This window comes from Lithobates pipiens, unplaced genomic scaffold (assembly GCF_037356315.1).
Source record: "Lithobates pipiens isolate NorthernLeopardFrog02 unplaced genomic scaffold, aLitPip1_a1.2 Scaffold_28, whole genome shotgun sequence".
In the NCBI taxonomy this organism is placed as follows: domain Eukaryota; kingdom Metazoa; phylum Chordata; class Amphibia; order Anura; family Ranidae; genus Lithobates; species Lithobates pipiens.
In genome coordinates, this window is record NW_027507789.1 from 31,899,834 (window position 1) to 31,917,496 (window position 17,663).

The window sequence follows — 17,663 nt, forward strand, 5'->3', positions numbered from 1 at the left end:
TTCCATTACGATGGCTCCCACCCTCCCATCCTTCTAGGCGTCCAATGTGATTGCCTGTCCTTTAAGCCACTTCCTTTAAGCCACTTCCTGATTGGCCAGGAGGAGGATCAAAGTTACAATAGCAAATTTTCATTCACTATTGTAATATACCTGGGTAGGCTTGGTTCGCATTCTCTTCGCCCCAAGCCCACCCTATTTTGAAGCCTATTGAAGCCACTGGTTCTGATCAGGTGCTTAAAAAAACCCCCACTGGAATCCATGCATCCGGCACCCTGCAAGGGGCTGGGTGCATGTATGTGGGGCGGCGCCCGTGTGCACTTAATGGATGGGCCACCCTTGGTTTAGGGATTGGGTTTCTATTTATTAAGAGGTTCCACAATTTCTTGTTAATTAACCCGCCCCTTAAACATAAAATAAACAAATAAATAAATCAAAGAATCTGTTAAATCCAGACTATTGCACACTAGTATAGGTAAATTGGGTGTACATTTAATTAGTCAGGCTTTAGGTAAAAACAAAGTTGTATCACGGTAAGGGGATAATTTAAAAAGAGGCAGGCATCCTCAGAGTGTGTCCAGCAACTATGCAAAACGTATAAAATAAACGGAGGGGTGGCGCCTTTCTAAGTGTAGCATTAAAACAGTATCATTTATTGCACAAGATTAAAAACACTTACAATATATAAGTGGGAGTCATGCTTGTCATAAGTATGTAGTCCTGGCAGTTCTACTGCATCCCATAGGCTCCTTGCATGATCTGGGTAGCTGGGAAAGGTTCTTGTGTGATGAAGTTGTGGTGAATAGCTGTACATTCAGGAAAACCAGGAAGTAGTCAGCTCCATGCTGTCCATCTTGAACTGGAAGAGGAGATGATGTCACCAGCAGGGGGTGGGAGGAAGGGGTCAAGACTGTCTCTGTGGAATGAAAGGCTATGCACTTGGAGCTCACAGCTCCTTCTACTGGCCTCAAACTCTATGAAAAGCTTGCAGATAAAATGGTCTTATATATTTATATTGTTTGTTTGTATTTTTGTGCCTTCAAATATAGCACTGACTTAATTTTGAGTGTTCATCTGATTTAGAAATGTAATATTGCATAATTAATATAGTCAATTTGCCATCCTCATTATCTTTTGCATGTGACAATAGATTACTGACCATTTAGTAATATGATTGTACCAATAGTGCTGTATCACTTTAACAGACTAATCATATTTCCAGTGAATATATGTGTTTTGAAAAACCCACTATTGAACAAGCAAAAAATATTAATGGGCTACTTTTGCAGTTGTGACAGGAGTACTTTCAAACAAGGACTTCTTGCTCAAGAAAATGTCAGATTCTCCAGCAACCAAGAAAGCTCTTGGCAAAAAGGGTAAAAGTCCAGTCAAGGGGATTACAAAGTAAGTTAGACCTTTGCTATTCACAAAATGTTCAAGCCCCCCCTTCCCCCCCCCCCCCCCCCAACATACACACTTGCTGCCACAACATGTAACAAAAAATTATATATGCAGGTCCTAGAAATGAGACAAGACTTTGGGAGTTGGATTATGTTTCTGCTGCCAACCAACCATGTGTCTAACTATATAGCAACTTTTATCAGCATATTAGATATTAGTGACCTGTAGGGGCATTTTTCTGTAAATGTTAAGTTATTTAAGGTTTCTTATGTACGCATTTGACAATTCTGCTCATTTTCAAACTGACACAATATAACATACAAAATACAAAATATAATATTATTATTATTCACAATTTGTATAGCGCCAACAGTTTACGCAGCGCTTTACAATGTATAGGGGGGACAACACAATTACAGTACAATACAAAAGGTACAGGAGGGCCCTGCTCCTAGAGCTTACATTTTAAAGGGAGGGGGTGGTGGTGCAAAAGGTAATAGCTGCAGAGAATGATTTGATGGGGGTGGTTCGAGGACAGTTAGGTGGGTGTGGGATAGGCTTCCCTGAGTAAATGAGTTTTCAGGGAACTCCTAAAGGTGGACAGGGTAGGGGCTGAGCGGACAGACTGGGGCAGGGAGTTCTAGAGGATGGGAGAGGCTCTGGAGAAGTCTTGAAGGCGAGCATGAGAGGCGGTAACAAGGGAGCTAGAAAGCAGGAGGTCCTCGGAGGAGCGGAGGTGATGATTTGGGCAATATCTGCAGATGAGGTTGGTGATGTAGATGGGACGATGTTGTGAATAGCTTTGCATGTTATGGTTAGCATTTTGAATTTTACACGGTGGGGTAGGGGAAGCCAGTGAAGGGATTGGCAGAGAGAGGCAACAGTCACAGAACGATTAGTGAGGTGTATTAGTCTAGCAGCAGCATTCATAATAGACTGAAGGGGGATAGCCTGCTTAAGAGTAGGCCATTAAGGAGAGAGTTGCAGTATAATATATAATACATACATATACATACAAAATACAAAATGTAATAACACCTCAGCATCAACTTCCTATATTTATTCATATTTGTCTTTTAAATCAACAGCATTAAAGTAGAAAAAATTGACTTCTCCAACATTGAACTTGACCTTCTTCATGATTTTGGTGTCCATATGTTTGTGACAAACAAGATAGAAATTGGGGGGAAAAGGTGAGATGTGCCTAAATCACAAGATGGTCTGAGTATATCTCAAAAATGTAAAGACCTTGACTATTTATTATTGTTCAATAGTTTTCTGGGTGGAAAGACAGAGCTGAAATTGGAAATAAACATTATTACAAATTCAACCCTAAAGAACGAAAATGTAACCTGCCCTACGTTACGAGTTTCAGACTGCAGAGTGGAAATACTTAATGTCAAAGCCAATATACCAAAAGGGTAAGTAGACGTGATTTTACTGCATTGATTTATGACCATGGCTATAAGGCCATCAATATTTTGCTAAATTTTTGCAAATAGCCCTTGGGTGTATCACAAGTGCTATTTGGGCATTGTAGGAAGTATTTTCAGGTAGAAAAGGGAGGAGAACTACAGGTAGAGTCTGTAGAGAGGGTACAAATAAAGAAATATGTCTGTTCCTATGTTCACTTATATTTACAAAAGTTTAACAGAATAAAGCCGCGTACACACGGGCGGACTGTCTGTCCAACTTAGTCCGTCGAAACACATTTCAGCGGACAGTCCGCCCGTGTGTGGGCTTCAGCGGAATTTTTCAGCGTGCAGTCTGGCGGACTAAGTATTTTGGAATTTCCGTAATACTGTCCGTCATACTTTGGTTTCAGCGGACAATCCGCACGTGAGTAGGCTAGTTCGACGGACTAAGTATGGCACATGCTCAGAAAGGATTTACATGGCGAAAGGTTGCATTGCTGTGTATTGGACTTCCTATTTCTAGTCCCGTCGTACGTGCTGTACACGTCATCGCGCAAGCTTTCGACGGACTGTTTGTTCATCCGTGTGTGGTCAAGTCCGTTCATTCGAAGGTAGGACGGACTGTCCGTCGATTGACTGACGGACTAAGTTGACCATACAGTCCGCCCGTGTGTACGCGGCTTAAGGGTTTTAAATCCTGCCAGGTTGGTGTCTTCACCTCCCTCACTTCCTGTTCTTTCTGACACTCATCACCCAGACAGTAAGTGATTAACCAAAGAGAGATCACTCACTAAAAAAGTCTTATTTTTTCTGTGTTTCTTCTGGAGAAATCACCTTTCATATCATATTCTGTCAAATAGATAGTTAATCTGGCCATGCACTTGCTGATTTTCGAATGAAAATAAACTGATAATTGGCATACGCATATGTATTCACCCCCTTTGTTATAAAGCCCAAAAAAAAGCTCTGGTGCAACCAATTACCTTCAGAAGTCTCATAATTAGTGAAATAATGTCCACCTGTGTGCAATCTAAGTGTCACATGATCTGTCATTACATACACACACCTTTATGAAAGGCCTTAGAGGCTGCAACACCTAAACAAGAGGCACCACTAACCAAACACAGCTACGAAGACCAAGGAACTCTCCAAACAAGTAAGGGACAATGTTGTTGAGAAGTACAAGTCAGGGTTAGGTTATAAAAAAATATCCAAATCTTTGATGATCCCCAGGAGCACCATCAAATCTATCATAACCAAATGGAAAGAACATGGCACAACAGCAAACCGGCCAAGAGACAGCCGCACATCAAAACTCACGGACCAGGCAAAGAGGGCATTAATCAGAGAGGCAGCACAGAGGCCTAAGGTAACCCTGGAGGAGCTGCAGAGTTCCACAGCAGAGACTGGAGTATCTGTACATAGGACAACAATAAGCCATATGCTCCATTGTGTAGGGCTTTATGGCAGAGTGGCCAGAAGAAAGCCATTACTTTCAGCAAAAAAAAAAAAAATGGCACGTTTTGAGTTTGTGGGAGACTCCCAAAATGTATGGAGGAAGGTGCTCTGGTCTGATGAGACTAAAATTGAACTTTTTGGCCATTAAAAGAAAATGCTATGTCTGGCACAAACTCAACACATCACATCACCCAAAGAACACCATCCCTGTAGCATCCCCGCAGTGAAAAATAATGGTGGTGGCAGCATCATGCTGTGGTGATGTTTTTCAGCAGTCGGGACTGGGAAACTGATCACAGTTGAGAGAAAGATGGATGGTGCTAAATACAGGGATATTCTTGAGAAAAATATGTATTACTCTGTGTTTGATTTGAGGCTAGGGCAATGACCCCAAACACACTGCTACACTTAAGTGGTTTAAGGGGAAACATGTAAATGTGTTAGAATTGGCTCGTCAAAGCCCAGACCTCCAATCCAATAGAAAATCTGTGGTCAGACATAAAAATTGCTGTTCACAAGAGCAAACCATCCAACTTGAAGGAGCTAGAGCAGTTTTGCAAGGAGGAATGGGCAAAAATCCCAATGGTAAGATGTGGCAAGCTCATAGAAACTTATCCAAAGCAACTTGGAGCTGTGATAGCCACAAAAGGTGGCTCTACAAAGTATTGACTTTAGGGAGTTGAATAGTTATGCACATTTACTTTTTCTGTTATTTTGTCCTATTTGTTGTTTGCTTCACAATAATAAAAAAAAACATCTTCAAAATTTTGGGCATGTTCTGTAAATTAAATGATGCAAATTTTCAAACAATCCATGTTAATTCCAGGTTGTAAGGGGACAAAACATTAAAAAAGCCAAGGGGGGGAGGTAAATACTTTTGCAAGGGACTGTCTGTTAGGATTTACATTTAGTGCATAATATATCAAGAAGGGTGGCTGCAAAGCAGTCATGTAAAAAAAAAAAAAAAAAAAAACACTAATCTGGGGTAGAATCACCACAGAAGTCCAACCAAACTAGTGGCCAACCATTGTTGATTTCAAAGAACAATCCCAGATTTTAGATCTGAACTTGGAAGGGAAAAAAAAAAATATGCAAATTGTAGTGGCCATTGACCCTGTATTGGATACGGTCATGTCAGTGGGGGGAAGGAAACAAAACTGGTCAGGAACTAGTAAGAGGAGCAGCTTCATGGGACAGTTTTCACTGAGTAGGAAAACTGCGGGACCCTTGTCTAAGTAATATTATGTATTAGCTCTTCCCCTAGAATAATCCAACTTTAGACCCTGTACAGTATCAGCTGGGTGGCACATAATTTTTTTTACTATTAAGAGCTCAGCTTAAGGACCAGTCCCTGGAATCATCTTGCCCTGGATATATAATAAAGAGTAATAATATAATGTAATGTAAATACCCGTTACCCCAACAGGGCTCATCCATTCATATCCATTGTTAAGCAATATACATTAGATTAACAAATAACGTTACACTTATTAAGGAAAGTATCCTAATTGGTAGAATATTCATCATCAAAAGTAACGCAAAGATTAAAAAGAGAAATTTATCATGTTTTGCTAAGCTAAGTTGTTTAGAAGCTTTGGGATGAGAGATCCATTTTTGCCATATTAATTTAAACCTATTAAGATTATAAATCTTATATGGAAGCATGAATTCAAAATTCAAAGTGAGTGTAATGTTAGATTTCCACAGACTCTCGATTGTAAGTTTAGCAATAAGTACCGGTAGTTGTTTTATAATAGTTCTAAGTTGTATTGGGTATAAGTTAATATTTAAGCTTAGGAGTGACATTGCTGGTGTAAATGGGGTTATAACACCCATGAAGGACGCTATAAATGATGATACAGAATTCCAGAAACTCTGAATAAATTTACAACTCCAAAAAATATGATGTAGGGCTTTTTGGCATTCACATCTCCAACATGTGGCACCACACGAAGGGAACATCTTAGATAATCTATAGGGTATTTAATACCAGCTATTTATCTTTTTTTAACATTTTCCCAATGTTCAATACATGCAGATTTATTATTGAAATGTATAGCATTTTGTCATTGTGACCAGGAGAAGCAATGATCAAGTTCTGCTTCCCATTTCAACATATAAGGGTTTTTCTTATTGATAATATGTTCGGTTAACCATGCGTAAAAGTAGGAAATATCGCTTTCTGTGGTTCTCTTAAAGGTTGTGAGAAATTCACCATTTTTTTATTTTTTTTTTAAATTCTTTATTTATGGATTGCAGGAAATACAGAAACAAATTGTGAAAGAAACATTAGACGCCCAGTCGTCACAGTACATCAAACAATACAGTCAGTACATGGTGGGGAGCATTCAATAATGTATCACAGTACATCCATGTCAGATTTAGAGTAGCCAAGGTCTCAACCCTTACTGGGTTCTTCGAGTCTCCCGCTCTGTACTTCCTGTCACAATAATGCGGTACGTGGGGCGGTCCCTTCTAGGCCGACCCCGAGGGGTCCTTGTTAATTGCGTGGAGTCGCTCGCAGAGTAGGAAGCCCAGTCGGGGCTACTCCCACGGCCAGTCGCCATTTAGAAAGAAAACTGGGTGAATAGCGTGTCAAGGCCCTTGCAATCACTAGATATTTTATCGGGATTGTGGGGAGTGGAAGAGGGAGTGGAAGGGGGGTGGGGGACGGGGAGGCTAAGGAGCAGGAGGGAAAGAGGGGGGGGGGTGACGTGGGTGGAAAGGTAGAAGGGGAATAAGGGGGGTGGTGTGGACCCTAACGGTCCTCAGAAGGTGGTACAGACTGTGGTTGTCCCAGTGGTGAGCCCATACCGGAACCGTCCTGCCATTCCCATGCCAAGCATCACAAGTAAGTTCTGTATACATCAGAGTACCTAAACAGGCTCCAAGTCATCCATCGGGCGGTGTGTTCCTCCTCTCTGTCATGCAGGGACGCTGTAAGCTGTTCTATTCGATAGATGTCACAGACTCTCTCAAACCATTGAGACACTGTCGGGGCGGCCTGCTGTTTCCACATACTTGGTATACATGCCCTGGCTGCGTTCAAAAGGTGTTTTAAAAGTGACTTACGAAACCTCTTGCCAGAAAGCGGAGTCAGGTTAAGAAGGACTGCCGCTGGGTCATTCCTAAGATCGACAGCTGTGAGATCAAGTATAATCTTGAGAACTTGCCCCCAAAAATGGGACAATTGCGGGCATTCCCAAAATACATGGAGTAGAGTGCCAGCATGTGCACCGCATCTCCAACACCCAGGGCTATGTCCCGGGAACATGGCTGCTAGGACCGTGGGAGTCCTGTACCAGCGGGTCAAGATCTTATATGTGATTTCCTGGTACTTGCTGCACAGGGATGACTTGTGTGCAAACAGAAGCACTCGAGCCTTTTGCTCTGTCGAGAATCTGACATCAAGGTCCCTCTCCCATTTTCCTATAAACGTCGGGTCTCCCCGAGACAGAAGATCCATTAAGATCCCATATGATTGGGAGAGAGACCCACGGACCGGGCCCTCACCCAAGCACAAGTCTTCGAACGGGGTTAATGGTCTGTGAAAGCTCTCACAGTTAGGCAAGGACTTCAAAAAGTGAGAGAGCTGAGCCAGTTTCCACCTGCCCATGGCAGTGTGCCCTAACTGCTCATAAATATTCAAGACACTCTTCCAAGCCCTCGGGCCCAAGAAGTGAGAAGCTCTGATCAGATCCTGGTCAGGAATGAGGCGAAAGGACCGGTCTACCATGCCCGGGGCAAATTGCGGGTGTCCAATAATTGGAGTCATTGGTGAGGGAAAGCTGGGCACCCCCGCCAGTGAAAAGTATCTGGCCACCTCCCGTAGCGTGGTCTCGACAATGGGGTGTGCCAACGTCACCCCCGAAGGGATAGCTCCAGCCCAGGGCAGCCCATCAATTGGACAGGGCATGGACTCCCGTTCAAGACGTACCCACAGCTTGTCCTCCAAGTGTCTACACCAGTCAACTGTCCGGGTCATATGGACTGCAGTATAGTACCAAGCTGGGTCAGGAAGTCCAATCCCTCCCCTGTGTTTCGGTCGAAGTAATAAAGTTCGACTGAGCCTCGGGGGTTTGCCTTGCCAAACGTATCTAATAAAGACGGATCGCAGAGTCTTGAAGAATGACTGGGGAATTCGTATTGGCAGGGCCTGCATAAGGTACAGGATCCGTGGCATTATATTCATTTTAAGCACATTACACCTTCCGAACCAGGAGGTCGCCAAATGTGACCACCTCTCCAGGTCTGAGGTGATGGTTTTCAGGAGGGGCAGGAAATTCAGTTGGAAGACCAGCTGCGGGTCTGGGGGTATCTTAGTTCCCAAGTATTGTATGGCGTTAGATGCCCAGCGAAAAGGGAAGTTATTGCTCATAGACGTCTGTACGGCGCGGGGTATGGAAATGTTAAGCGCCTCCGACTTCTGCAAATTAATTTTAAAATCCGAAAGAGTTCCATACCGTCGTATCTCCGATAGCAGATTCGGCAAGGTGATATGTGGCTCTGAGATATAAAAGAGGAGGTCATCAGCAAAGGCAGCGACTTTATGATGACATGTCGGGGTGTCCAGCCCCTTGATATCAGCGTTAAGTCTAACGTGTTGGAGTAGGGGCTCAAGGGAGAGTATGAAGAGGAGAGGGGACAAGGGACATCCCTGTCTCGTCCCATTGCCAATAGAAAAGCGAGACGAAGCAATCCCATTTACCCTCACTACTGCTGTCGGAGAGGAATATAGAGCCGTTATCCAGGAGATCATAGGAGGAGGAACCCCCAGGCGTTGAAGGGTGGCCAGTAAAAAAGGCCAGCTCACCCTATCAAACGCCTTTTCTGCGTCCACCGACAGCAGCATAAGCGGAACTTTAAGACGCCTGGCCCGATCCACAACGTTCATGGTCCTGGTGGTGTTATCCCTGGCCTCCCTGTTGCGGATAAACCCCACCTGATCTAGCGGTATCAGGTGTTGAAGAATAGGCGCCAACCTCTCCGCTAGGATCTTTGTGAACAACTTCAAGTCACAATTTAAGAGGGAGATAGGCCTGTAACTAGCACAGAGAAGAGCGTCCTTCTCCGGCTTAGGGATGACTGAAATGCTGGCCTGCAAAAGCTCAGGCGGGATAGACCGGCCCTCCAATATAGCATTAAAGGCCGAAACAAAGGGTGCAGTCAACAACGGGAGAAACGTCTTATAGTAAGGGGTTGTGAACCCATCCGGGCCAGGCGCCTTCCCCTTGGGAGAGTCCCTCAGAGTGGCCACTAGTTCCTCCGGCGATATCGGTTGCGAGAGTGCCTTCATCTCTTCCGGTGTAAGAGTAGGTAGGTTCGCCGAGGTCAGATATGCGTCTATAGCTGCAGATCGGGCCTGTGTGGCGTTCGGTGACGCCTGGGGGTGTAAGTTGTAAAGGGCCTCATAGAAAGACCGGAAGCATTCCGCTATGGCCTTGGAATCATAAAGTTTGGCGCCCGTGGGGGAAGATATAGCCGGGATGAAAGACGAATTCCGTTGAGCACGTAGGGCATTCGCCAAGGACCTACTACATTTGTCCCCATACTCATAGTACGTTCTACGTACCCACATAAGTCTATTTTTCGCTTGAAAGAGAGAGAATTCTCTAATTTGTTCCCGGAGGTCTTTCACTTCTGCATCCAGCGCGGCCGTCGGCAGAGACTTGTGCTGCTGTTCACACGCGTGCAATCTAGAGATAAGATCAGAGAGAGCTTTAGCTCTAGCGACCTTAAGCCTGTGCCCATGCTTAATAAGAATGCCCCTAATGTAACATTTATGAGCTGCCCAGACCGTAAGAGGGTTGGGGACGGAGTCTTGATTGTTCTCAAAGAAGCTCTGTAATTCTCGGAGCACATCCGAGTGGGTGTCAGCGTCCTTCAGGAGCGACTCGTTTAGTCGCCACCACGACTGGCCCCGCGATTCTGGCTGAAGCTTCAGTGCTAAGAAAACCGGAGCATGGTCGGACAAGGCAATGTGTCCAATCTGGGCATCAGAGACCAAAGGTAGGGCGCTATGGGCCACCAAGAACAGGTCTATGCGCGAATAAGAGCCATGAACAGCAGAAAAAAAAGAGTAGTCCCTGTCCTGTGGGTGGAGAGTGCGCCAGACGTCTATCAACCGGTGAGAGTGGATGAGCTCTTTTATTTGGCAGCACAGTGGTGTAGTGGTTAGCACTTTCACCTAGCAGCAATAGGGTTGCTGGTTCAAATCCCGACCACAACACTATCTGCCTGGAGTTTGCATGTTCTCCCTGTGCCTGCGTGGGTTTCCTCCGGGTACTCCGGTTTCCTCCCACACTCCAAAGACATGCTGGTAGGTTAATTAGACCCTGTCCAAAAAGAATTGGCCATAATATGTGTATGTGTATGTCAATGTTGTAAGTGTGTCGGGACTCTACAGGTTAAAGGACCACATAAATAGCTGCAGATGGACACCCGTGGCAAGAAAAAGCGCCCAGAGGCGATTCAGTTCGTATAGGTAGCGCTATATAAGTCATTCATTCATTCATTCATTCATTTGGGAGCAGGTGCGTACAGATAGGGCAGAAGTGCCCGTCGACGAGTCTCTGTGGGGGTCTAAGGTAAGATTAAAGTCACCTCCGACAATCAAGGTACCCTCCGAGAACGCAGCCAGGGAAGATAGGCACGCTTCCAGAGCAGGCAGCTGGCCGACATTCGGCATGTATAGATTGGCAAGCGTGAAGGTTTGTGAGTACAACGTACCCTTGAGGAAGAGGTATCTCCTTTCACTATCGGTCTGAACGTCCAACAGCTTCCAAGGCAAGTTTTTAGCTAGAAGGATACACACCCCCTTCGACTTTGATATAGAAGAGGTGCTATGATAGGCCATAGGGAAATGTTTACTGTACAGCCGCGGTATTTGGTCAGTCCTGAAGTGGGTCTCCTGTAGAAAAGCCACTTGAGGCCTCAACCGCCACAGCTCCGCAAGGCAGCTGGACCTTTTCTCTGGTATGTTTAACCCCTTAACGTTCCAGGAGACCAGTTTCAAGGCCATGTCAGCCGCTGTACCGGTCTTGGGCCCACCACCAGGGTCCGAAAGAGGGGGGTTCGAAGGTTAAGGGAATGGTAGGACAATCAGGACGGTCAGGGGGAGATTGGGAGTGGGTCTGACAGAGAAAGGGAAGGGACAGGGGTGGGGGTAAGGGCGGAACCAGGAAGTTCTAAAGCTCCTACTGGAGAAAGCCTGCCGGTTAAGGCAGAAAGGCCTAGCGGGGGTAGGGGTAGGGAACAGCGGAGGGAGGAACCCCCAGCGCAGAGCCCCTCTCGTAGCCCCCAGTCCCTGCAGCCCCAAAGAGGCCTACAGGTGTGAACGTCAGCAACCTTGTGGCAACGCAACAGCATTTAACAAAAACAACGGATATGAACAAAACATCAAAACAGTCTGCAATAAATCATGGAGAACAGTGGGAGAAAACAAAAAAGAAACAAAAAAGGTTAGAGCATTCAAATACAGTAAACAGTACAGTGTATACCGATCCCCTTAGCACTCAGGTTTCCCCCCCCTCCCCCCAATCCCCCCCCACCCTCAGATGGGGGAGGGAAGAAAAAAAAAAAAGGGGGGGGGGGAGGGGGGGTTTGCCCCTACTCAGCCAGGTGACCTGACCCCACAACTGTCCTGTGTATTAAACCGCCTCTGTCCAGGATTCCTAGGCGGGTGGTCAGTCCATGGCATCCAGTTCAGCAGGCGGCAAGGGAAAAAGTAGGGGGGGGGGGGTTGTCCCCCAAATGTTCAGTCAATATGGGCAATGATCCAGCAAAGACTGCCGACCCATTGGTGGTGACCTAGCGGATCCAAGAACTGCGAGTTGTACCAGGGTCATAGGTACGGGCAGCCGACACTAGGCCAAGTCCGTGTCGGGGCGCCAGGCCGGACGGGATCCCTATAGTTCACCCCCCCTCCCCTCCCGGGTTCATCCGTGGGGAACTCTGGTAAGGGCTGGACCGGGATGCTCTCTATTAAAGACACAAACCACCAAAATAAAAAAGAGTTAAATTAAAGGGGGAAAAAAAAAAGGAAGAAAAAACCCCCCCAACGTTCTCCAGATATCAAAATATGAGGGGAGGCCCTACACACTCACGGCTCAGGGTCCTGAGGTGCTTGCTCTCTCCGGCGGTGTGGTCGGCGGTTTCTCCTCGATCTCTGCGGCCTGGCCCGAGGGTCGGATTCGCCTGCTGGAGTGCTTTGTGGGACTACAAACGCCAACCAATCAGGGACAGCGATCGGTGGGAGACCCAGCGTATCCAAGAAAGATGGGTGACGTAGTGCAACGGGCCTGCCATTCTTGCGTACTATGAGGTGGAATGGGTGACCCCACTTGTAGGGTATCCTCTGCTCATTTAATTTCTCCAGGAGGGGCCGCAGGCAACGTCGCATCTGTAGGGTCCTCTGGGAGACGTCCGTAGTAGGGTAACCTGCGCCCCGTCAAACTCTACGCTGCCTTTGTGCCACGCCGCTTGTAGGATATCTTCTTTCACGGAATAGCTGTGGAGGCAGCACAGGACGTCACGTGGCCTGCCCTCCGTGGGGCCCCTGGGTCCCATGGTCCTGTGGACTCTGTCAATAGTAATCTGCGTATCGGCAGGGTGGTCCAAGCAAGCGTTAAAGATGGCTGTGACAGTGGCTTTGAGGTCAGAGGGACCAGTCGCTTCGGGCAAGTCTCTGATCCTAACATTGCGCCTGCGATTGCGATTTTCAAGGTCGTCCACCAGCAAATGCAACTGTGCGACTCTGTCGGTCAGGGTGTCTTGCGTGCCCTTCAAACCCGTTAAATCTGTGGTCACTGACCTTACATCATTCTCCAAGGCTGCAACTCGGGTGGTCGTGGCCGCCACTTCCCGTTTAACATTTGCAATTTCAGTCCTCAGTGTCATCTCAATCCTGGCAGTCATGCAGTTAAAATCTTCTTTTGTGGGAAGATTCTGCAGCAGGGACCACACTGTGCTGACACCTAGAAAAGGGGGTGGATAGTAGCCCTGCGCTCCCCCCTGTGCAACTGATGTAGATGCTGGCTGATTGCATGGCTCCAGGATGGGGGAGCCTCTGTGGGGAGGCCCCTGGGAATACTGCAGTCCGCGGGGGGGCCAGGGCGGCAGGCCGCTGTGCTCCACGCTGCCCAGGGAGGCCATGGACAGCGAGCGGGGGAGGCAGGGAGACAGGTCACTAGGTGGGGAGAACGGAGGTAGGTCGTGGGAGTGCTGCGTCCCCTTCTCACCTTCCCCGTGTAGCGCCGGGCTGGACCTTGGCTGGGTCAGGCGTGGAGGCCGGAGGCTGGAGCGGCACCAGGAACCTGTCCATATCGCCGTTGTGAGTATCTCCGCCGGTGCGGTGGATTGCCAGCGGCGTGCTGTGGTGCCGGGGATGCCGAAATGTGCGGCTAGACTAGCGTACGAGGCTACGGAGGGGTCACGGACCGGGAGCTCCCTGATCAAGCGTCCTCACTCCTCCATGCCGAGGCCACGCCCCCCACAATTTTTTTGAGGGATGTTAAATCTGCCATTTATATGTGGTTTATTCAATTTAGATATCTAGGTTTTTATGTGTTTCTCTACATTAGAACTGGGGGATGGCAGATTTGATAGAAAACAATACCCTTGTTGAATCCAATTATCCATTGAAACCAAAACATTGGGAATACAGTGGTGTATATCTGCAGAAGAATATCAACAATTTTAACACTTTCAATAGCTTTTGTCTTAACTAATAGATACTGTATCTTGAGGCTGAAAGTGAACCGATAATTGCATACAATTAAATATATCAGTGATTTTTAATGGTTGAATAAAACATTATTTTGGCAAAATTATAATATTAACTCTGCGTATTTCTGTTTTACAGAATTTTGCCTAATGTGATGAATAGTTTCTTAGATAAAAACCTCAAAACTATTCTGCCTACAACAGTAAGTGATCTAAATAGTAATGCATGCCTTGTTAACTGTTAACTATTAGAATGTATTATTGCTTTTAATAACATGAATTTGAGACCATTTTCAAAGAATAGACAGGACTTCTATTTAATAATACAGTTGTAGAAATGATATGGATTTGTGCACAAATTGGTCATAAAATGTGATCTGATCTTCATCTAAGTCACAACAATAGACAATCACAGTCTGCTTAAACTAATAACACACAAAAAAATAAATGTTACCATGTTTTCATTGAACACACCATGTAAACATTCACAGTGCAGGTGGAAAAAGTATGACTAATGAGATTTCCAAGAGCTAAGTGGAGTGAGGTGTCAGTCAACTGGAGTCCAATCAATGAGATGAGATTGGAGGTGTTGGTTACAGTTGCCCTATAAAAAACACACCAGTTCTGGGTTTGCTTTTCACAAGAAGCATTGCCTGATGTGAATGATGCCTCGCACAAAAGAGCTCTCAGAAGACCTACAATTAAAAATTGTTGACTTGCATAAAGCTGGAAAGGGTTATAAAAGTATCTCCAAAAGCCTTGCTGTTCATCAGTCCATGGTAAGACAGATTGTCTATAAATGGAGAAAGTTCAGCACTGCTGCTACTTTCCCTAGGAGTGGGCGTCCTGTAAAGATGACTTCAAGGGCACAGCGCAGACTTCTCAGTGAGGTGACGACTTACAAAGTCTCTGGCATATGCTAACATTCCTGTTAGCGAATCTACGATACGTAAAACACTAAACAAGAATGGATTTCATGGGAGGATACCACAGAGGAAGCTGTCCAAAAAAAAACATTGCTGCATGTTTACAGTTTGTACAAGAGCACCTGGATGTTCCACAGCAGTACTGGCAAAATATTCTGTGGACAGATTAAACCAAAGTTGAGTTGTTTGGAAGAAACACACAACACTATGTGTGGAGAAAAAGAGGCACAGCACACCAAGATCAAAACCTCATCCCAACTGTGAAGTAGGGTGGTAGGGGCATCATGATTTGGGGCTGCTTTGCTGCATCAGGGACTGGACGGATTGCTATAATCAAAGGAAAAATGAATTCCCAAGTTTATCAAGACATTTTGCAGGAGAACTTAAGGCCATCTGTCCACCAGCTGAAGCTTAACAAAAAATAGGTTTTGCAACAGGACAACGACCCAAAGCATAAAAGTAAATCAACAACAGAATGGCTTAAACAGAGGAAAATACGCCTTCTGGAGTGGCCCAGTCAGAGTCCTGACCTCAACCCGATTGAGATGCTGTGGCATGACCTCAAGAAAGCGATTTCCACCAGACATCCCAAGAATATTGCTGAACTGAAACAGTTCTGTAAAGAGGAACGGTCAAGAGTTACTCCTGACCATTGTGCACGTCACGTCTGATCTGCAACTACAGGAAACGTTTGGTTGAAGTTATTGCTGTCAAAGGAGGTTCAACCAGTTATTAAATCCAAGGGTTCACATACTTTTTCCACCTGTACTGTGAATGTTTACATAAACACATGGCAACGTTTAATTCTTTGTGTGTTATTATTTTAAGCAGACTGTGATTGTCTATTGTTGTGACTTAAATGAAGATCAGATCACATTTTATGACCAATTTGTGCAGAAATCCATATCATTCCAAAAGGGTTCACATACTTTTTTTTTTGCAACTGTTTATAAATACAGCTAGAGTCAAACTCCAAGCTCCATGCTCCAACACCCTCTCAGTTTGATGTCTTTATGTTAGTCACATGATGCTGCAGGGTCCCCCACCTCATTGCCTCTTCTCATTGCTGAGCTCAGCTCATGCTTTCTGATGATTGGACGGCTCTAGCATTGAATCAGCAATGAGCATAGAGACCACTGCTTCCACACAGAGAGAAAAGGTCCTTCTCTACAGCATGCTGGCAGTGAACAGACTTTGCTTCTCTGTACTGCTACTCGTGGTTGTGGTAACTTTCTAAATAGGACCAACTGTAAAGCCCCGTACACACGAGCGGACTTTTCGACATCCAAAGTCTGACGGACTGAGTCCGTCAGACTATTCGATCGTGTGTGGGCTGCAACGGACTTTAGCTTCGCTAAAGTCTGACGGACTTTAGAAATGAAGCATGCTTCAAATTTTCCCGACGGAACTCCGCCGGACCCGGTCCCCTTCGAAAAATTCGCTCGTGTGTGTGCTACTCCGACGGACTAAAACCGACGCTAGGGCAGCTATTGGCTACTGTCTATGAACTTCCTACGTCGAATCCAGTCGTACGTCATCACGTTCGACTCCGTCGGAGTTTGGTGTGATGGTGTGTGGCCAAGTCCGTTCGGTCGAAAAGTCCGCCAGAACTCCGTCGGAACTCCGTCGGAACTCCTTTGGAGGTCTGTCAGACTTAATCCCTCTCGTGTGTACGGGGCATAAGACTTTGTAAACCCTTTGCAATAATACACCTGCAATGTCTTCAGTCAATTTAAACTAAAAGTGCAACCGGAATTATCTTTAATTAGTTAGAAGCAGTAAAAAGCATATAGCCCCTCGCTTTTATATATACACGTTTAAGCCATACATGGATCACATTTATCCTATTTCACTGAATCGGTTGAATTTCGAGCCATGGGTGGATCTGCCAGTTCGGCAAAAGTTAATTTCAAATTTGACTGCGCCAGATGGAAAATTGTCGGCCCAACATTCACTGCACCCCATCAGATGTAGTCACCATTCTGGTATTCAGGTAGCCGTTGGTGCCTGAATACAAGAATTGGCAATGTAGATTCTCTCATCTACACTGTTTAGTGTGAATGGGGGAATTGACTGAACTAGAGAGATCCAACTATGCATGGATAGCCTAAATACTTTATCTATTCACTATAAAGGGGCTGCGCTGATTTTATGGGTCCCTTCCTTAAAAAACACTGGCCCGATGCATATAGGTATGCAGGCACAAAACATGAGCATAGCAAGTTTAATAAACAGATCGTAAAAAAGAAAGATCATATATACATTTGTGATTGATTTTTCTTATATTCCAGGCTTGCCCAGCTGTGGATTACATACTCACTGAAGTAAATAAAAAGTTATGCATACAAGAGGGTAAGTAAGGATAGTGAGCAGTGAGATGGGAGTTTGATTCAGAAAATGCAATATGCTTTCGGGTTTTGGGTTAACACAGAAGACTATTATTCCCACAAAGGCTGCAGAAATGACAGCCTTAGTAAAAGGGAGCCCTGACTGCTGGGAGCATAGCATTTTAAATAGATGTGCATGTAGGCAGGGGACACCTCACACGTGCCACTGCACAGCGGCATGGGGAACTTTGCTTTACCTGCCACCAGGCACACTACAGTGAAAATAATTAACGTGTAAGTTGACACCCTATTCGGCTAGGCCAAGACCCCACACCAGAAGGACCGGTAACATTGGTCTGGTCTTACCTGTCCCAACACTAGACAACAGAGTCATGTGAGATTATTTGTGCAGAACA

The 17,663-nt window shown here is 45.6% G+C and overlaps 1 protein-coding gene across 1 annotated transcript in view; it reads left to right on the top strand.

The window, feature by feature from the left end:
• Positions 1 to 17,663, top strand: part of BPIFB6 (BPI fold containing family B member 6) — a 52,333-nt gene that overhangs the window by 3,678 nt on the left and 30,992 nt on the right. The window contains exons 3-7 of the mRNA XM_077459033.1: positions 1,287 to 1,401; positions 2,487 to 2,591; positions 2,673 to 2,819; positions 14,134 to 14,197; positions 17,212 to 17,272. Coding sequence (XP_077315159.1) covers positions 1,287 to 1,401; positions 2,487 to 2,591; positions 2,673 to 2,819; positions 14,134 to 14,197; positions 17,212 to 17,272 — 492 coding nt within the window. The remainder of the gene's footprint in view (positions 1 to 1,286; positions 1,402 to 2,486; positions 2,592 to 2,672; positions 2,820 to 14,133; positions 14,198 to 17,211; positions 17,273 to 17,663) is intronic.